The 22222-nt window shown below is 41.2% G+C and overlaps 1 protein-coding gene across 3 annotated transcripts in view; it reads left to right on the top strand.

Moving 5' to 3' along the window:
- Nucleotides 1-22222, top strand: part of DNAAF9 (dynein axonemal assembly factor 9) — a 150377-nt gene that overhangs the window by 60255 nt on the left and 67900 nt on the right. The window contains exons 9-15 of one of the 3 annotated variants that reach the window (XM_060077929.1): nt 4343-4398; nt 5259-5309; nt 6653-6788; nt 11844-11925; nt 12899-12935; nt 18922-19006; nt 20151-20227. In XM_060077929.1, coding sequence (XP_059933912.1) covers nt 4343-4398; nt 5259-5309; nt 6653-6788; nt 11844-11925; nt 12899-12935; nt 18922-19006; nt 20151-20227 — 524 coding nt within the window. Of the gene's footprint in view, nt 1-4342; nt 4399-5258; nt 5310-6652; nt 6789-11843; nt 11926-12898; nt 12936-18918; nt 19007-20150; nt 20228-22222 lie in introns of all 3 variants that reach the window. The other 2 variants (XM_060077928.1, XM_060077930.1) reach the window with 2 other exon arrangements.

Genomic DNA, 22222 nt, shown 5'->3' with positions numbered 1-22222 from the left:
TCTTACATATCTGCCCATGTAGTTAAAATTTCTGGTGCTGTTGATTTCTTTGTGTAGACACAGGTATCCATTTGGTATGATTTCCTTCTCCCCAAAGGATATCATTTAACATTTTTTGTAGTGTGAATCTTCTGATGATTAATTGTTGCAGCTTTTGTATGTCTGAAAAAAATTTTTATTTCACTTTCATTTTTTAAAAATTAATTACTTATTTATTTTTGGCTGCGTTGAGTCTTCATTTGCTGCACACGGGCTTTCTCTAGTTGTGGCGAGTGGGGGCTACTCTTCGTTGCGGTGTGCAGGCTTATTGTGGTGGCTTCTCGTTGTGAAGCACGGTTTCTAGGTGCTTGGGCCTCAGTAGTTGTGGCTCACGGGCTCTAGAGCACAGGCTCAGTAGTTGTGGCACATGGACTTAGTTGCTCGGCGGCATGTGGGATCTTGCCGGACCAGGGATTGAACCTGTGTCCCCTGCATTTGCAGGCAGATTCTTAACCACTATGCCACCAAGGAAATCCCTCACTTTCATTTTTGAAAGTATTTTTGCCGTGTATAGAATTCTAGGTTGACAGTTTTTTCCTTACAGTACCTGAAAGATGTTGTTCCACTCTTTCTCACTTGCATTATTTCTGATGAGAAGTCTTTGATCTTTATCTTTGTTCTTCTGTATATAACTTGTCATTTTTCCCTCTGGTAGCTTTTATGATTTTCTCTTTCATTACTGGTTTTGAGTAATTTGATTATAGTATGTCTCACTGTAATTTTGATCATATTTCCTATGCTTGGGTTTTGTTGAGCTTTTTGGATCTGGATTTTTAGTTTCATCAAGTTTGGAAAGTTTTTGGCCATTTTTTTTTCTGTCCTCTTTTCCTTCAGAGACTCCAATTACCTCTATATTAGGCCACTTGAAGTTGTCCCACCTCTCACTGATGCCCATTTCAGTTTTTTATTCTTTTTCATTCTTTTTTTCTTATTACTGATTCTAAGAGTAAACAATATTCAAAAAGATATACTCAGTGACATGTCTATCCTGGGTTCTTACTACCATGTTCTGATTCCCACTTTCTTCCCACCCTTTTTCCACCCATTCCATTTCCAGTAGGTAACAAATCTCTTCAGTTTCTGGTTTATCTTTTCTGTCTCTTTTGCGCAAATGATCAGATACATAAGTATTTTCTTATATCCTTTCTTTCACTGAAGAGTAGCATACCATATGTAGTCATTTCCACTTTGCTCTTTTCACTTAACAGTGTATCCTGGAACTCTCTCTAGGTCAGTTCATTCCTTATTATAATTCATAGTACAGTTGACCCTTGAACAATGCAGGCTTGAACTACCTGGGTCCACTTGCATATTTTTCAGTAGTAAATACTACAGTACTACACGGTTCAAGATTGGTTGAATTCATGGATGCAGAGGAGCCGCAAATTCAGAGGGCCAACTATAAGTTATATGCAGATTAACCCCTGTCTTATGTATGTGTATTTAGGTTATTTTGCCGTTGCAAACAGTGCCATAGTAAATAACTCTGTGCTTATGTATTTTCATATTGTTGGAGGTTTGTATACCTAGTAATGGGATTGCTGGGTCAAAAGGTAAGTGCATATGTAGTTGTGTTAGCTATTGCCAAATTTCCCTTCAGAAAGGTTGTACTGATTTGCATTCCCACTAGCAACATATGAGAGTGCCTGTTTTATTACAGCCTCACCAATAGAATGTGTTGTCATACTTTTTAATTTTTGACAGTCTCATCGATGAGAAATGGTATCTTGGTATTATTTTGTGTTTTTCTAATTATGACTAAGCTTGAACACTTTTTCATATGTTTGAAGGCCATTTTATATTTTATTTTCATGTCTTTTCCCCATTTTAATATTGGTACAACATTATTAACTGAGCTATAGAGCACAGGTTTTAGGTCTTTTGTTCCTTTTTTTGTTGTTCTTCGTTTGGTTTTTTTGTGTGTGGTTTTTTTTTTTTTTTTTTTTGCAGTACACGGGCCTCTCACTGCTGTGGCCTCTCCCGTTGCGGAGCACAGGCTCCGGACGCACAGGCTCAGCGGCCATGGCTCACGGGCCCAGCCGCTCCACGGCATGTGGGATCTTCCCGGACCAGGGCACGAACCTGTGTCCCCTGCATCGGCAGGTGGACTCTCAACCACTGCGCCACCAGGGAAGCCCTGTCCCTTGTTTTTTACGAGTTCTTTATATATTTAGGCTATTACCTTTTTGTCTGTGATATATATTCCAAATATTTCTTCCTTATTTATCAATTGCTTTGTTTATGGTGGTTTTTTGCCATGCAAACTTTTTATCTTTATGTAAATTTATTAATATTTTCTTTTATTGCCTCTGGACTTTGAGTCATATACAGAAAGGCTTATAAATCTAAGGTTAAAGAGGAATTTACCCTTTTAGTACTTGTATGGTTTAATTTTTTAAATTTAGATCCGTAATTCACTTGGGATTTTTTGTGTATATGATGTGAGATATGGATATGATGTGAGATATGGATCTAATTTTATCTTTTTTTCCCAAATCCAGTTAGAATCCTGACTATGCAGCTCACTAGCTCTGTGACCTGGGACAAGTTAATTAAATTAGCCAACTCATCTGTAAAGAGGGGATCATGAGAATGAACTGCATAGGTTGTTACTAGGATTACAGTTGACCCTTGAACAGCACTGGCATTAGGAACCCAGACCCTCCAGACCCTCCACACAGTCGACAATCTGCATTTAACTTATAGCCAGCCCTTTGTGTACACGACGCCTCCTTATACGCAGTCCTTCCATATTTGCGGTTGCTTGGCATCCGCGGTTTCACATCCACAGATTCAGCCAACTGCCTGTCATATGTTACTGTGGTATTTACTATTTTAAAAGACATATAAGTGGACCTGTGCAGTTCAAACTTCGTTGTTCAAGGGTCAACTGTGCTTGAGATAATACATTTAAATGCCTGTCACAGTTCACATGGTAAACCCTCAATAAACTTTAGCTATTATTCCTTTAATATATAAAGAGTTTTTACAAATCAGTAAGACAAACTCCAAAACTCCAATTGATAAACATACAGAGGATGTAAATAAACAGTTAATTGCCAAAGGGAAGTCCAAATGGCCATTGAACATATCTGAAATATTCTACTTCATTAAAAATCAAAGGGGTATAAAATAAAACAACAATGAGGTACCATTTTTCGTTTGTCAACTTGACAAATATATTTTTAAAAGGACATTTATTGGACAGTGCTTACCCTGAGATAGGCACACTCAGATATTGTAAGTGGAAGTGTACATTGATCAGACTTTTTTGAAAAACAATTTGGCAATATAGTTTTGCCTTCTTACCCTATAATTTCATTTCCAGATTTGCCTTAAGGAAATAATCAGAGCTGTAGATAAACTTTATGAAAAGTTATTCATTACAGTATTATTTATGATATAAGAGTTAGTAGCAATATAAATTTCCAAGAATAAAGGACTATTTAATAAACTTTGGTACAATCTATATATATTCTATGAATATACCATAGAAGAAAGATTTGAAGAAAATGTACCAGAACGTTAATAGTTCTTAGAGATTGTAGGTGGTTTTTATTGTATTCTAAAATAAGCATATATTATTTATTTAATCGGGGGTGGGGGGAAACAATCAGTATTATTTAAGGGGATTAGAATTGCCTTTTGAAGTTTTGAACTCTTGACAAAGACCCTGCATATCAATGTTTGATTAGTGTTTAGCCTAGCACTATGCACATCAAAGCTGAGAAGTACTTCTGTGGTTTCCTGGGAAACTTCTGTCAGTACTTCTAAGTCCCTTGGATTCTCCCTCATTACTCATTTTAAATTAGTATATTAGAATTAATATATATTATAATTTATAGAATTAACATAATTCTAATTATTGGAAATGTAGAAACAAATTTAATAGAAGAAGAAGATTCCTATATGGTTAGTAACTTAGAGCACAGATGGTGGTTTGTCCAGTTTCCCTTCAGTAGTTAAAAACTGTAAAATTTGACAAGGATTTTTCTTTACCTTCCTTTTCCTTTCTTTTTCTTTTGCAGCCTTTTGTCTTTTTTTTCTTTGCTAATTGTTGTTTGTTTGCTTTCTGTCTCCAAAATTCATGTTGTTATCCACCACATATGTCCTCCCATGTTCTTATAACAATCTATAAACATGCATCTCTCCCTCTTTCTCTCTTTCTCTCTCTCTTTCTCTCTCTCTCTCACACACACACACATGCATGCACACACTATATACATACATGCATATATGAAGAGTTTGTCATTGTTTTATAAAATTGTGATCTTAATATATGTAATGTTGACTTCTTTTTTAGCCATTCAGAAGTTACTTTAGTCATGGAATGATTTCCAGTCATATAACTGAAAATAGGTAAGATTCTTGGGAAAGAAATTGAATGGTAATAGAGAAAACGGGGTTGACAAGGGGGTGGAAATGGGAGAGAATCTAAGTACAGAAGGTGGAGTCAGGAAAATATGGGTTGACTTTAGTCATCACAGAGTAAGAAATCCATACTCTATAAAATTGTCTGTTTCACTGCTTTTGTATTTTTGTATTAAAAACCGTTTTATATTAAGGTGGCTTTTAAAACATTGTAACTTGCTAAAATCTAAAGAAAGGAATTTTTTATTCCATCTGTAACCCAGCAAAGCTAGAGGAAGCAGAGTGTCCAAGGGCTGGGCAGTGATCGACAGTGGCTTGTTGGGGAGTAAAAGGGATAAAGGGATTGGGCATAAAGGTCAAGCCCCAGGAAGACATGGGAGCAATGAAGGTTGCTGCATTTGTTTTCTTGAAGTGTTTCCTTCAGTACCTCTCTTGCAATGATAATCAGGAGGGCCCAGCAGCGGATAGTTCCTCTGATGGATAAATGCGAGTAGATCTTTCTTTTCTTCCCCAGTTGCAGTCCAATCTGGTAATGAGACAGACTACCCTGACTGGGACTCAAAGTCATCTTTTTCTGCACAGAGTCTCACTTATATTGAATTAAGCATCAGAATAGAATCAGGGTCATTTTTACTTTTAACAGCCCCAGTTTGCCTGAAGCTTTAAGGAAGTATGTTTAAGAACAATGAGAAGAAATACAAAGGATTTTCCACATGACGTACTCTAAGGGCAATTTAAGGAAAGGGTATGGGATAAAGAAAGCTGTCTTAGTCTGTTTTAGCTCCTGTGACAAAAATACCATAGACTGGGTAGCTTATAAACAACAAACATTTGTTTCTCCATTACAGTTCTGGAGACTGGGAAGTCCAGGATCATGGCACTGGCAGATTTGGTGTCTGGTGAGGGCCCACTTTCTCATAGATGGGTGTCATTTCACTCTAACCTCACATAGCAGGAGGGGCAAGGGGGATCTCTCTGGAACCTCTTTTATAAGAGTTTCTTTTATAATCCTGTTCGTGAAGGCTCTATCCTTATGACCTAATCACCTCCTCAAATCCCTACCTCCTAATACCATCATTTTGGGGGTTAGGATTTTAACATGTTGAATTTTGGGAGAACACAACATTCAATCCATAGCAGAAACTATCTTTTTAAAATATCCTTTAGTCATTGACTATTTGTTGACAAATAGGTATGACATACTAAGCAAGAGATACATGATTTAAAAATAAACCAGACACAGTCTCTGCCCTTATGGAGTGAATAATGTGGTGGAGAAATAAGACATTAATCAAGCAACCTCACAAAGAAATATGTAATTGCAAACTGATTGACGCCTTGAAGGAGAAAAGAACATGGTACTGTGAAGACCACACTGGAGAGCTGACCTCTGGGGGGGAGATGAGATGTGAATGATGAGTAAAGATAATTAAGGGACAAAAGCAGTGGTCCTGAGATGAGAACGTAAGGAACATAAAAGAAATGTGTGTTGAGGAACATAAAAGAAGATGAATTTGGCCGGAGTGTGGAAGTTGGGAGAGAGTGGCCTTATATGGAGCTAAAGAAGTTGGCCAGGCCAGACCATATTAGTCTTTGTTGGCCATGTGAAAGATGTCAGCCCTTCTCCTGAAAATAAAGGCTTTGCATGTTTAAAAGATTATCTTCTCTGCAATGTGGAGAATGGATTATAGGAGGGCAGAGTGGAAGCAGAGTGGAAAGTAGGGAAACTATGAGGAAGCATTGCAGCCAAGAGGAAAGAGGGAAGAGAGGGATGGGTGCAGGGACGGGTAGGTGTGATGGTGAGAACCCTACTTTCCTCCTTCCCTCCTAAAGCTACTTGGGAATGGTTAACAGCTCTATTGTTTGTCTACAGTGTGAGTATCACAACTGCTATCATTCTTGAAAATGTATATTTCTATCAAAATGCTATTGTATAAAACTGGGATTTTGCTCCATCTCTGCATCATGGACAGCAAACTTAAAGAACTTTCTCCTTAAGCAGAGGACAAGCTAAAAATATAAACATGGCTTGGGTTTAGTTATGTCCCTGTGGGTCAGTAGGAGGAGTCAAAGATAATCTGGTATCTCTTCCCAACCAGCAGGGAGCATTAGGTGGACTGTACTAATCACCTTGCTCAAACTGCAGGATGACACTCAGAGAAGCCCAAGAACTCATTCATTTGGAAGTTTACCTAGCCAGATATCTCTTCACTAATCACATGTTTTTGATTTGCCACTCTAGCCCTAATAGGCAGCCATTTGTTCTCTTTGGTAATCATTCCACACGAGAAAACCTGAATGCTGGCAACTTTAACTTCCCTTCTGAAGGGCACCTGGTACGCAGCACTGGTCCCAGCGGGAGCTTTGCCAAACACATGGTGAGTGGCTTGACTACCTGGTGCTTAATTGGTTTTATTATCAAATAGGGAGGAGGGGAGCTGGATAAATGGAACCTTTCCAACTAGTGTATTGATTTAACCTTGAATTTGAAGTTGTTTTGGTGTGAAAAGTGAATAAAAACTGACTGTGTATTTTTATGTAAGTACTAGATAGGATTTGAAAGTATCATATTTAATTTTTAAATATTGAAGGGAAAAGGTTAAAAAAATACTTTCACAAACCAAACTTTCATTTATCCAAGTAGTATCAACAGTAGAATAAGAATTTTAAATTAACTTGAAAATAGAGTCATTCCAAGCCTAAATTTGTTATGTCTTGACTGTCACATTTCAAGTGTTAAAAGAGAACTATCATCTAGAAATCTATATCCAGTGAAAACCTCCTTCAGTAATGAAGGGGTAATCCAGACATGCTCAGATGAAAGAAAACTACGAGAATTTGTTGCCAGCAGACCTACCCTAAAAGAATGACTAAAGGAAGGTTGGCCAAAACAAAGAAGAAATGATAAAAAAAAAAAAAAGAAGGAATCTTGGAACAATAAAGAGGACAAAAGAACACAATGATAAAACCAGTACATTTTTTTATACTTTAAAATAGTTAATATTATCTCAAAAAAATTGCAAAAAAAGAAACTAACCCCAGTGCACACCCACATTGTGGATGACTTAGCCAATTTCTGTTTTTAGGTCTGTATGACTCCAAAGCCAAAGGGCTTTCAGTCATTAACTCAGTAATCATTATTGAGTGTCTACTATGTGCCAATCACTGTGCTAGGTGCAGGGCAAATTTAGTCATAGTCTTTGCCTCGAAGGATCTCATAGACTAGTAGAAGAGTCAGTGAGGATCGTGCTGTGAAATGTTTGGAGCAATAATTTAGCCATCCATTACACACCTTAGAATGGCTGAAACGCCGACAACACCAAATGTGGAGCAACAGAAACTCTCATTCATTACTGGTGAGAATGCAAAATGGTACAGCCACTTTGGAAGACAGTTTGGCAGTTTCTTGCAAAACTAAACATACTTTTAGCATCAGTCATGCTCTTTGGTATTTACCCAAGTGAGCAGAAAACTTAGGTCCACACAAAAACCTACACAAGGAATTTTTTCTTATAACATCACTTTTCATAATTGCCCAAACTTGGAAACTTAGAAGCAGCCAAGATGTCCTTCAGCAGGTGACTGGATAAATAAACTGTGATACATCCATACAGTGGACTGTGTTTCAGTGATAAAAAGAGCTATCAAGCCACAAAAAGACATGGAGGAACCTAAAATGCATATTGCTAAGTTAAAGAAGCCAGTCTTTTATGGCTACATAGTATATGACTCCCACTATATAACATTCTGGAAAAGGTACAACAGTGGAGACAGTAAAGGGAATTCCCTGGTGGTCCAGTGGTTAAGGATTCCATGCTCTCACTGCCACTCTCACTGCCGAGGGCCTGGGTTCAATCCCTGGTCGGGGGAACTAAGATCCCACAAGCCACGCAGTGCAGCCAAAAAAAAAAAAAAAATGGAGACAGTAAAAAGATCAGTTGTTGCCTGGAGTTTGGGAGGAAGGGAGAATAGATGGATCATAGTGGATTTTTAGGGAAGTGAAACTATTCTGTATGATATTGTCATGATGGGCACATGTCATTATACATTTGTCAAAACCCATAGAATGTACAATACAAAGAGTGAACCCTAATGTAAACTATGGACTCTAGTTAATAATAATTTATCAATATTAGTTCACCAGTTGTAACAAATATAATATTACAAGACAAATAACAGGGGAAATTGTGGAGGCAGAGGGAAGGACAGAAGATAATGTGGGAACTCTCTGTGCTTTCAGATCAGTCTTTCTGTAAACCTAATTAAAACTGCTCTAAAAAAAAATAGTCTATTACCAAAACAAAAATGTAGCAGGTTATTTATACAACTTTCTTTAATAATTGGGGTTCTTTATTTTACAAACATGAAAACCTAATGAAGTCAAGGAACTTACTGAGACCTGGTCCTGGGGTGGTGGGGGCCCTAGTTATGAACTTTCATCTTCATTCAGCTCTGTTTCAAGGTGACATACTTATCTTTTCCATTTCTGTGCCATTTGTGAATAATTTACAAATTAATAGGTGATATTAAACCTGAAAATCCAGATTATCTGAGCAGTTTTACATTACACATGCAATTTCTGTTGTACCAATTTACTTTTTTTTTTTTTTTTTTTTTTTTTTTTGCGATACACAGGCCTCTCACTGTTGTGGCCTCTCCCGTTGCGGAGCACAGGCTCCGGACGCACAGGCTCAGCGGTCATGGGTCACGGGCCCAGCCGCTCCGCGGCATGTGGGATCTTCCCGGACCAGGGCACGAACCCGTGTCCCCTGCATCGGCAGGCGGACTCTCAACCACTGCGCCACCAGGGAAGCCCCCAATTTCCTTTTTAATGTAAATGTCAATAACATTTTTTTTTTCAAGTATAGTCGATTTACAGTATTGTCTTAGTTTCAGGTGTATAGCACAGTAATTCATTTATACATATATATGTGTATATGTGTATACACACACACACACACATTCTTTAGATTCTCTTCCCTTATAGGTTATTACAAAATACTGAGTATAGTTCCCTGTGCTATACAGTAGGTCCTTGTTGTTTATCTATTTTATATATATAGTAGTGTGTATATGTTAATCCCAGCCTCCTAATTTATCCCTCCCCTCATGCCCTCTTCCCTTTGATAACCATGTATTTGCTTTCTATGCCTGTGAGTCTCTTTCTGTTTTGGAAATAAGTTCATTTGTATCATTATTTTTTTAGATTCCACATATAATATCATATGTATTTATCTTTCTCTCTCTGGCTTACTTCACTTAGTATGATAATCTCTAGGTCCACCCATGTTGCTGCAAATGGCATTATTTCATCCTTTTTTTGGCTGAGTAGTATTCCACTGTATATATATACCACATCATCTTTATCCATTCATCTGTTGATGGACATTTAGGTTGTTTCCATGTCTTGGCTACTGTAAATAGTGCTGCAGAGGACATTGGGGTGCATTGTATCTTTTCAAATCATGGTTTTCTCCAGTATGTGCCCAGGGGTAGGATTCCTGGATCACATGCTAGCTCTATTTTTAGTTTTTTGGGGAACCTCCATACTGTCCTCCATAGTGGCTGCACCATTTACATTCCCACCAACAGTGTAGGAGGGTTCCCTTTTCTCCACACCCTCTCCAGTATTTATTATTTGTAGATTTTTTTATGATGCCATTCTGATCGGTATGAGATGATACCTCATTGTAGTTTTGATTTACATTTCTCTAATAATTAGTGGTGTTGAGCATCTTTTCATGTGCCCTTTGGCCATCTGTATGTCTTCTTTGAAAAAATGTCTATTTAGGTCTTCTGCCCATTTTTGGATTGTGTTGTTTGTTTTTTTGATATTGAGCTGTATGAGCTCTTTGTATATTTTGGAGATTAATCCCTTGTCAGTTGCATCTAAACATCAATAAATTTGATGTTAATATAGGCTTACATAAATTTGTGACCTCATCTAAGGAAGCAGGTTTGAAATACATGGCACCTTATAAAAAAACCTTTAGTTAGGGAAAATTTGGAAATCCAAGGAACATGTTTTGAGGAAATAAGCCTATTAACCAACAGTTAGAATTATGTACATGATTTTTCATTTAGGATCATGGCAGTATTGATCATATTCACTATGGTATAGTTTAGATTAGTCAGAATTAAATTTTTATTTCAAATCTATAACTTGGATTACAGAAAAATGCCATGTATTCTCTTGTGACTTCCTTAATGGAGTAAAATAGAAGGAATGAATATTTGTGTCATATTTAGCTGTTTTTAAGATACTGTGCTGGGCTTCCCTAATGGCACAGTGCTTGAGAGTCTGCCTGACAATGCAGGGGACACGGGTTTGAGCCCTGGTCCAGGAAGATCCCACATGCCACGGAGCAACTAAGCCCATGCGCCACAACTACTGAGCCTGTGCTCTAGAGCCCGTGAGCCACAACTACTGAAGCCTGCACACCTAGAGCTAGTGCTGTGCAACAAGAGAAGCCACCGCAATGAGAAACCTGCACACCTCGTGAAGAGTAGCCCCCACTCACCGCAACTAGGGAAAGCCCTCGCGCAGCAACAAAGACCCAATGCAGCCATAAATAAATAAATTAATTAATTAAAAAAAAAGATGCTGTGCTAATTTCCTTTCCTCTGTTTCTTGTGGTAGCATTTTTGCATTTTGTACCTACTATCCTAGGAACCCTGATGAGATTGTTGGATTTTCAAAATAGAAAAGGACATCCATTTCTATCTGTATAAATGAGCAACTAAGCAGGGAAGAAAAATAAGAATTTAAAAATCTAGAGAACTGGGCTTCCCTGGTGGCGCAGTGGTTGAGAGTTTGCCTCTAATGCAGGGGGCACGGGTTCGTGCCCCGGTCCGGGAAGATCCCGCATGCTGCGGAGCGGCTGGGCCCGTGAGCCATGGCCGCTGACACTGCGCATCCGGAGCCTGTGCTCCACAACAGGAGAGGCCACAACAGTGAGAGGCCCGCGTACCGCCAAAAAAAAAAAATCTAGAGAACTTAGCAGAGATGAAATACAAGTGAAGGTGGGGACCTGGGTATCACCTCCTTTCCTGAATTTGTAGCTGCCTTCCCACATCTGCATATCATGTCAGCCAAGGTTCAAATTGTGAAAGTTCTGCACTAAACATTAATGACAGTCAAAACCCAAGCACATTTTTTCTTCTTTTCTTTCTAAGTTGTTAATTCTTTAGCATCCTGGGCTGACCCAACAGCAGCCTCACAATGTAGCCAAAGTTATAAAACACACACAGGATACCTTTGGAAAAACAACAAAGATGACCTTTTCCCCTATGCGTTTAAAAAATAATAAAGCAGCTGTTGGTAAAATAAAATGGATTTCTATTAACTATACACTGTTTGTTTCTCTAACAGTACACACTTAAGTCTCTGCTCCTTTTTTCCTTTTTTTTTTTTTTTTTTTTCTGATATCCAGGTAGTACAGTGTGTTTCACCAAAGGGACCCCTTGCTTGTTCAAGAACATACTTTTTTGGAGCTACTCATGTTCCTTACTTGGGTAAGTCCATGTAAGTTGTCATCTCATCAACTTATCTAATGAAAAGTTTCTCCCATGAACTAGAAGTGGACTTGAGATTTACTACTTTCCTCAGAAACTCATTTTGTAGCCTGTAATTCCTTGTTGATGTGCCTAACACATTTCTCATAGAGTGTATTTCAGGAGGAATAATTATCAGCTCAGTATATATTAGATCCAATCATGTGTGAGACCAAGTGCTTGGTATCAGATGGAAGGCAAAGATGAGTCAGCTGTAGTTGGAGATAGCAGGAGGAGATATGGGCTGCAATGGGAGTTTGGATGACTCAGCCAGGTGCCTGTTGTTCTAGTGAGGAAGGTGAGGAAGAGCCATGGTAGAAGGGTACCCATAAGCTGGGAACATTGACAGGAGCAAGTGCTCTATGCTGAGGAGCCATTCAGAAAGGCTAGGCTGACTGAGGCTATCCTCTTTGCTGGGGTAACCAGAAGCTGCAGACATGCAAAGAGACACAGAGAAGAACTCTTGAATGAATGAGGGTCCCAGCACTGTTTCACAGAGGAGACTACATCAGAAACCAGGTTTTCTCCTGAGCATTGTTATATAAGCCAGGAAACTCTGAAAGAAGCATGACTTGGGTTGGATAATTAAGGAGATGAAGAAAGAGGCAGAACTGAGCCTGCTTACTTATACCTCCTAATTTAAAAATTTAAAAATAAAGGCAAAAACATTCCAGAGCTGAAGATTCCACATGTCTTCTCTGGTGTTTAGTGGTGATGCTGATTGGTTGTCAAGGTCAGTGTCAGGGATGATGGTCTGGGAGGATACTGGCAGAAGCTAGGTTTCACTGTTTGTGCTTGTACAGTATTTAACTCAAAAGAAAAAAAATGTAGTTCTTGACATCTCCTTCAAATTAAGAAATTCTAGCCTCCTTGTGAAAGTGTTTGCATCTCCTATAATCTTGTCACATTCTTAATACATGGTCCTCTTTCACAGGAGATGACAACAAGCTGCCCAAGAAAACTGAACAAATGTAAGTCTTCATTTCTATTACATTTTTTCTTTCTCCCATTGAGTTACTCAGATGTTGAGATTGTCCTATCTACCTCCTTTTGAGATCAGCGTTGGGTAGGACATTTGGTTTAAGAGGTGAGCAGAGGGACTTTCCTGGTGGTCCAGTGGTTAAGAATCCTCCTTCCAATGCAGAGGAGGTGGGTTCAATCCCTGGTCGTGGAACTAAGATCCCCGCATGCTGCAGGGCAACTAAGCCTGCACCACAACTACCGAGGCCGTGCTCTCTGGAGTCCACGTTGCTGCACCTAAAACCTGATGCAGCCAAATAAATAAATAAGTAAGTTAGTAAGTAAAGTAGAGCTGTGTAGTCTCCCAGAATGTCCCAGCCCCTGTCTTTCATCTTGAAGTCTAGGCTAGAGACTCTGCCAGGCTTGCCATCTGCTCCTCTCTCCAGACTCAGAGACCTTCTGCCTGCACACCCATGCATTTAAATGGCATAATGCTTCTTAATATATTTAATACATTGTGCATTTTGTAATAGGGCTTTCCAAAAAATAAGACATCCTGAAACCCATTGGTAGAACCTGTATGAAACCACATCTGGTCTGAGAGGTGTTTCCTCTGAATTTGACACTGAGACTTATGCAACAGAGCTAGGATCTCAACTCAGGCCATGCAACTCTCTAGAAAGGGCCTAGTGTTGATTTCTCCACCCCACCCCACCCCCCCAGTTTAGCAGGAAACCAAAGACACGAAGTTAACTCATTAATGCTTGTCTGCTTGGGCTACCGTAACAAATTACCACAGACTGAGTGGCTTAAACAACAAAATTTATTTTCTCACAATGCTGGGGACTAGAAGTCCAAGATCTAGGTACTAGCAGAGTTGGTTTCTGGTGAGGCTTCTCTCCTTGAGTTGCAGACCACCACCTTCTTAGTGTTGTGCTTACATGGAGAGAGAGAAAGATCTCTGGTGCCTCTTGCTTTTTTTTTTTTTTTTTTTTTTTTAGCTGCATTGACACATGGGATCTTTCGTTGAGGTGCACGGGCTTCTCTCTAGTTGTGGCACGTGGGCTTAGTTGCCCCATGGCATGTGGGATCTTAGTTCCCCGACCAGGGATCGAACCGGTGTCCCCTGCATTGCAAGATGGATTCTTAACCACTGGACCACCAGGGAAGTCCCTAGTGTCTCTTCCTCTTATAAGGACACCAATCCTAGTGGATTAGGAGCCCACCCTTTAGGACCTCCTTTAACTTTAATTACCTTTTAAAGGCCCAGCCCTATCTCCAAATATAGTCACATTGGGGATTAGGGGTTCCATATGAATTTTGGGAGGATGTAATCAGTCCATAATAATGCAGGAATTTCTGAATTCCATAAAGGGATTTTCTTTCAGAATTATGAAGGTAATAGAGTTCTGTTATTACCTAATTAAATATCCTAGCACAAACGAATTAGGTCTGTGCTTCCCAAAGGCTAACAGTGACAGGCCACAGAGAATCATTTAAGGATCTTTTTTTTTTTTTTTTTCTTTTTTTTTCTTTTTTTTTTTTTTTTTTTGAATATGCCATTTCTTTTTTTTTTTTTTATTTTACAAATTTAATCAGTTATACATATACATATGTTCCCATATCCCCTCCCTTTTGCGTCTCCCTCCCACCCTCCCTATCCCACCCCTCCAGGCGGTCACAAAGAACCGAGCTGATCTCCCTGTGCTCTGCGGCTAAGGATCTTTTTAAAAACATACATTTCCCGGGCTATAGTAGTTCTCAGAAGTACTGAATCAGAATCTCTAGGGTAGAACCCGTAAGGCTCTGTTGGAAAAATATAAAGTAATATAATCACACTTGAAAATTTGAGATATAAGGGGAAAAAATAAGATTAACCATAATTCCTCTTCTTAGACACCACCCGTTAGTATCTCTTTTTTTTAACATATTGACTGATTGATTGATTGATTGCTGTATTGGGTCTTTGTTGCTGCGCACGGGCTTTCTTTAGTTGCGGTGAGCGGGAGCTACTCCTCATTGCAGTGGGCGGGCTTCTCATTGCAGTGGCTTCTCTTGTTGCAGAGCATGGGCTCTAGGCACATAGGCTTCAGTAGTTGTGGCACATGGGCTTAGTTGCTCCATGGCATGTGGGACCTTCTTGGACCAGGGCTCAAACCCATGTCCCCTGTGGACCAGAGCTTAAACCTGTGTCCCCTGCATTGGCAGGTGTATTCTTAACCACTGCGCCACCAGGGAAGCCCCACGCATTAGTATCTTAATGTGTATCTTTTTGTTTTTTTTTTTTTAATTATACATATAGGTTTTGTGTAGCTGTAATTGTAGTGTGTATGCAATTTTTTTGTGCGGGTTTTCTTTACGTTAGCAGCAAGTCAACCACATTCTCATGTGTTGGTGGATATGTATAGTCTTGCTTTGTACCTGTTTGTGTTTCCATGCCAGCTGTGCTTAGCCATTGCCCTGGATCCTCATTCTAGACCTGTAGACATTTTGCTTAAACCAAAGTCACTGGTGCTGTACTTCAGGGACTGGTGTTGAGAGGTGCTTGGGCCCACATCAAGAGACTTGTTAAGTCACAGGGCTGGTGGAATTGGGGCCTAATGGAGTCCTACTGAAGGCAACAGCAGCACCATCCAGGCATAGAGCAGGCCCTTCCCTAATCATGGGTCTCAGGCCTCCTGTCCAGGCCTTTCTATGAGTCAGAAGCCAGATAGCTTTGTACTGAACTCTTGCCTGAGGGTCTGTATAGGACAAGGCCAAGCAGGGGGTTGGCCTGAACCAGTGTTGGTACTGAGTGATGTTTGAATTAAGCTGGGTGAGGGAGGGAGTAAGGGTATCTTTATATGCCTTTGGTCTCTATAAATCTTTGCCCTTAGTGTTGAGATGTGGAGGATTCTTGTCATACCTGGAAGTGGCCAAGCTCTTTGGCAGTGTCCCTGCCGGGCACTTTCCTACCAGGACATACCCCTCTGCCATGGCCTGGTCAACAATCTTCAGGATATGTCGAACCTTGGAGCTGTCATTTTGTTATGTGTTGTTTCTCTTTTTCTTCTACCTTATTCAAATCTCTTACCTGCAATGCAGAGGTGTGTGAGAGCCAAGGAGGAAATTGAAGGTGCTGGCAGTGTGATGTGGCACAATGGAAAGGCACCAGGCTGAGAGCAGACCTGAGTTCCTCTACAGGCCCTACTTGTTTCTTCTGTAAGATGAGAGTGTTAGACCAGATCATTTCTTTGTTCTTCCTGCTATCAAACTGTTGCCGAGTCCAAGCTCGCTCTGCTCGCCGCACAACAGGCCAATAAATTGGGAGACGAGGTGTTGAGGCAAGGAGTAGAGACTTTATTCGGCAGACCAAGAAGGTGGCCAAATAACCATCTTACCAGGGTTTGGATGCCAGTTTCTTTTCTAGAATCAGAGAGGGAGAGGTGGTGAAGAAGTAAAGTAAAAAGGCCATTTGTCTTGCAGAATATCTCCTGCACTGGGAAGGGGTTGTGTTAATTTCTTCTTTTCTGCAGCCATTCACAGGTGGGCAGGGTCAGAATGTCTCTCTGTGAGCTGAACAAAGGCCTTCTAGTTTAACAGGCAGAGGGTCAGGGTTCCCTGTGGCAGGCCATTATGTATGCTTACAGCTATAGATAGTGATTATAATAATAACAAAAGCAATGAAAAGCAAAGGTTAAAGTAGAAGAAACAGATCCAAGTGGAGTCAGAATTTGCTCTTCCCTGTTACAAAACTCCTTTCGCCTTCCTTTACCTGTTACAAGATTCTCAGGCTTAAAAATAAACATATTCTTAGATAAGGCAGTTACTTGCCAAACACCTCCCTTGCCTTTGAGGCCTTGTGGCTGAGCCCCTTCGCTCTGTAATCATCCTAATAAGACCCTGGGTCTCCTTCCCCTAAGGCAGTGGTTCTCAACCGAGGGCAGTTCTGCCACATCACTCCCACCAGTCCCTCCCCAACCCCCCACCCCCAGGGATGCTTGGCAGTGTCTGGAGACATTTTTGCTTGTCACAACTGAGGTTACTACTGAGAGGCCAGGAATGCTTCTCAACATCCTATAATGCACAGGGAAGTCCTCTCAACAAAGAATTAGCTGGCCCAAAATGCAGAGATTGAGAAACCCTGCCCAAAAGGGAACCAGACTTGGATTTTCTAGGAATCTTCATGGCATTCCCTGTCTGGCAAAGAAAAAAACCTTCCTTTTTAAAATAAATTTATTTATTTATTATTTATTTTTGGCTGTGTTGGGTCTTCGTTGCTGCTTGCCGGCTTTCTCTAGTTGTGGCGATCAGGGGCTACTCTTCGCTGTGGTGTGTGGGCTTCTCATTGCGGTGGCTTCTCTTGTTGACGAGCACGAGCTCTAGGCACGCAGGCTTCAGTAGTTGTGGCACGTGGGCTCAGTAGTTGTGGCACTCGGGCTCAGTAGTTGTGGCTCGTGGGCTCTAGAGTGCAGCATCAGTAGTCGTGGCCCACGGGCTTAGTTGCTCCACGGCATGTGGGATCTTCCCGGACCAGGGCTCGAACCCGTGTCCCCTGCATTGGCAGGCGGATTCTTAACCACTGCGCCACTAGGGAAGTCCCAAGAAAAAAACCTTATAATGTCTTTGGGAAGTGTGAAGTCAGATAGGAAGCGCAAGGTTGGGCAGGAGCAGGGGATGCTTCCCCTCAAAAGACTCTATTCTCTAGATCAGGTGAGCTATTTAGAAAGTGGTCTCTGGCTATTAATTTGCATTTAGAGACTGTCATACAGAGTGAAGTAACTCAGAGAAAAGCAAATATATATTAACACGTGTATGTGGAATCTAGAAAAATGGTACAGATGAACCTGTTTGCAAGGCAGAAAAAGAGACACAGAGAACAAATGTATGGACACCAAGGGGGGGAGGGGAGGGGAGGAAAGGTGGGGGATGAACTGGGAGATTGGTATTAACATATATACACTAATATGTATAAAACAGATAACTAGGGCTTCCCTGGTGGCGCAGTGGTTAAGAATCCGCCTGCCAATGCAGGGGACACGGGTTCAAGCCCTGGTCCAGGAAGATCCCACATGACGCAGAGCAACTAAGCCCATGTGCCACAACTACTGAGCCTGTGCTCTAGAGCCCATGAGCCACAACTACTGAGCTTGCCAACCACAGCTAATGAGCCCACGTGCCACAACTACTGAAGCCTGCGCACCTAGAGCCCATGCTCTGCAACAAGAGAAGCCACCACAATGAGAAGCCTGCACACTGCAGCGGAGTAGCCCCCACTCACCGCAACTAGAGAAAGCCCGTGTGAAGCAACGAAGGCCCAACACAGCCAAAATAAATAAATAAAATTAAAAAAACAAAACAAAACAGATAACTAATGAGAACCTGCTGTATAGCACAAGGAAGTCTACTCAGTGCTCTGTGGTGACCTAAATGGGAAGGAAATCCAAAAAAGAGGGGATATATGTATATGTATAGCTGATTCACTTCACTGTACAGCAGAAACTAACAGAACACTGTAAAGCAACTATACCCCAATTAAAAAATTTTTTTTTCGTTTAAGTGGAGAGAAATTGGATAACCTCTTTTGTCCCCTGAGGAGTCCCACCCTGAGGTTCCAGTAGCAGCCAGCCCTTAGCAGGCCTGGGGAGGAGACAACTTGAAGGTGTGCTGTGGTTGGTTCCTGGAAAAGCAGCAAGTCTGTGTCATGATACCTTTCGAGTCCTCATAGAGGGTCAGGGAGTCTACACAGTTTTCTTCTGTTGGATCACAAACAGGGAGGGTTGGTCTTTTGAGCAGAATTAAGAAAAGGTGGTCCTTATCATGGTTTAACAAGAGCAAAGTAAAAATTGGAATGGGGCACGTAGCTTTTAAAAGGTCTAGACGTCAACAAGTTCTGTTATTATACTTTTCTCATTCTGTTGAAAAATCTGTTTCTTAGAGAATGTCATTTATGTGCACGCAGCTTTTGATGAAACTTGTGATGCTGTAATTAACCCTTATTTTTTGTTTTTAAAGTAGGCTCTTGTCACAGGTATATGCTGCTGTTATTGAGGCTGTTGTGGCTGCCATCGCATGTTATGCTAAAACTTCCAGTCTAACAAAGGTAATTTAAATACCGCATTTCTCTTTCCTTAGTGGTTATTTTAATGTGAAACTTTTTATCGATCTGTTTTTAATTTGGACACCTTATAGTACTTAATTTTGTGTGTGAACTTGGGCACCAAAGAGATGCCTTTAGTGTGCTGAGCTTGTCTTATGAATGACAGCTAATCAGCACTTTGTAGATATCTGGTTGTGTTAAAAAAGAAATCATTCTGTAGTATATTGTTTTACTTAGTAGTTTTTTAAAAGGTTTTCAAAAGTTAAAAAATAAAGAAAAATATAGATTGTTCTACTGTGAATTTTAATAAAGTTAGATACGTTTATTTTGAGCTACATAGTTTGATTTCCTATAATTCTGTGTTTTAAAAAATTAACTGAAGATGAGAAATTCTGACTTGTCTTTCCTAGACAGGCACATGTGTTCCCTTTCTCTGACCGTTTACTTCCTTGCTGTTTTGTGGTTAACCTGCTGTGCTGAGTTGAATTCTATATCTGACCGAGTGACAGATGAGAACGAATTGGCTTGATGCCTCCCAGTGCCAATAGGACCTTTCCTGAAGCAAACTGTTTGATATTGGAAAGGTTGTGTTGTAGATATCAAAGAGACTATCGCCTAGTCACCAGTTCCTTGTCACCAGTTCCTTGCCATCTTCACTCCTCACTGAACTTGATTCCCCCGTACTTGGGATTTCCCAGCCCTTTAGCTGAAGGCTTATGCAAAACAGTAGGTTATTCTTCAGTATCAGTTGTGCACCTTTGTTTTTTAACTGATTTTTTATAACTTTAGTTATTTGAATGTGCTTAGCATCTGGGCAGAAACACTGAGGGCAGTGATCTCTCAAGGGGAGGAGAAAGCGCTTTTCCAGGCCTCACAATGGCACCGTCCCAGCTGGTTACAGGTCACCAGATCAGGTTACAGTGGCCACCTGCCTGAATGAAGTGTTTTCATGTGAACCCAGCCCGAAGAAAGCAGGCTCCTGTTTCCCCTAACAAGATGTTTTCACTTTAATCTATTGATGTATACAAAGTAGTCACTTAGAGGGGATGGGAATTGTTCTCCTGGCCATATGTGAGAAAGGCCCTTCTAAGTGTATTCTTTCCTGCTGCGAAAGCTAATTGTCTCTGTTTTGTTACTGATTTTACAGGCCAAGGAGGTAGCTGAGCAGACCTTTGGATCTGGGTTAAATTCCTTTGAGTTGATGCAGTTTAAGGCAGCCCTGCGGTAAGCAATAGCTGATATTGTCTATAAAACCTTTTCTTTAATGTTTGTGTTTAAAAACCCTTTTCTCCTTTGTATTTGATATTCTGTCTCCCCTTTGAGAAATGTTCCAGTAGATCAATAAGATATGTGAAGGAGAGTCATTCATGATCAGGGTTTTTTTTGAGAGGCCAAGGAGCCAAGGGTGGAGGAACTGTTTGAGAGTCAGACACACTGCCTGAGGCTGGAATGGGAAGCAGATCAGTATTAGAACTGACAGACCTGGGTTCAGAGGTTGGAAAGATGAAGCTGGGGACATGAGTGGTGAGGTTTGTTAGGATTAGGGGCCCTGGGCACATGAAGATGGTCACTGCTTAGAAGAGAGTTGCCCTGGGCCTCACCTGCTTCTCAGATGGTAGAAACCCCTGAGCCTGGCCATGTCTCAGGGTCTAGAAGGTCTGGGAATTTGGCTTCCTGGCAGTCTTCCCATCACACATGTCCTGGCATATCACAGTGGATCTCTGTGTAGTCTTTGTCCATAGCTAAACCTTCTTGAACCCGGTCCACTCAACCTTCTGTCCCATATGAGGACGACTTGGTGTACTTTTTTTTTTTTTGCGGTACGTGGGCCTCTCACCGCTGTGGCCTCTCCCGTTGCGGAGCACAGGCTCCGGATGTGCAGGCTCAGCGGTCATGGCTCACGGGACCAGCCGCTCTGCGGCATGTGGGATCCTCCCACACCGGGGCACGAACCGTGTCCCCTGCATTAGCAGGCGGACTTTCAACCACTGCTCCACCAGGGAAGCCCAGGTGTACTTTTTTGCGGACTCTCGACCACTGCACCACCAGGGAAGCCCAGGTGTACTTTTTTGCAAAGGAGACAAAAGACACCAATATCAGAGAGTTTCTTTAAGGACACTTCTGGGATGTGCCCTGTGGTACCTCAGTTCCGTACCCCACATTTTCTTACATCTGCAGCCCTGGGTAGTGAGAAGGAACATTTGGAAAACTAAGTTAGTTAATGATCTAACAAGAAGAATTCTATTGCTATAGCTCCAGGAGTATAGGAAAGAGCCAGAACTCTTTGGTGCAAAGCTGTAGGCTTGCTTCAGGTTTCTTTTCCTTTCTTCTGGGTCTTCTGAATCTTGTAGCTCTGACCATGAGAGGAGAGGGTTAGAGGAAATTTGGTCTCTTAAGGCTGTGTGCTGACCTGCACTGTCTGTTCCTGGCAGACCTGAGTTTAAGGAAGCTTCTTTGCTTTCAGGCTGTGTGACCTTGGGCAAGATAGGGAGCTCTCTGTGCATCTGTTTCATCATCTTCCTGCCCTGTAAAGTGATTGGGCAAGTGAATGGTAGCTGCTGTCTCAGTGGGTTCTCCTCTCTTACCATTGGCATGGCTGACAAAGTCATTCCATTCCTCCTGTCCTCGGGGCCTTGCCTAGCCCACCCTGTCTTTCTAGGGCAGGCCACGCTCTTAATCCCATGGTCTCCTATGCATGGGGTGTACCACCCTGGCTGGAGGAAAGAACAAGGAGAGAATACATTCCAGGCAATAGGAGGAGAGTCTTCCAGGGCCAGCCCTCCACCCAAGAGCCCCACTTCCTTCTCTTCACATGGTCACTTCCCTCAAACTGCATCAAATTAGCAAATCTTCTCCCAAGAGGAACACGGGAAGTTAGCATATGACTGACCAGTACTTGTTAAGGCAAAAAAATTAAACTTAATTCAATTTAGAAACTTTCTTTTACAAAAAGAGTTGATGCCAAAAGGATTTTCTGGTTATTCCTCAGTTCTGAAGGCCTGACCATGCCCATTATTACATTAGCAGTTGACTGTGGGTAGCAGTCTGACTCCGAGCAGGGATGGCAGCTTGACTTCAAAGGTGGTGAAGAGGAGGAGGAGCAGGAGAATATGTCAAGCTGTGGGCCAGAGGCCTGGGACAAGTAGAGGTTTACTCTCAATCTGCCATGGGTGGCAGGCACATAGTTCTCTCCTGCTCTGTCCAAGAGTCAAGTCATAA

This window comes from Mesoplodon densirostris, chromosome 16, assembly GCF_025265405.1.
Source record: "Mesoplodon densirostris isolate mMesDen1 chromosome 16, mMesDen1 primary haplotype, whole genome shotgun sequence".
Classification (NCBI taxonomy): Eukaryota; Metazoa; Chordata; class Mammalia; order Artiodactyla; family Ziphiidae; genus Mesoplodon; species Mesoplodon densirostris.
This window is presented reverse-complemented; position numbering and strand designations above follow the sequence as displayed.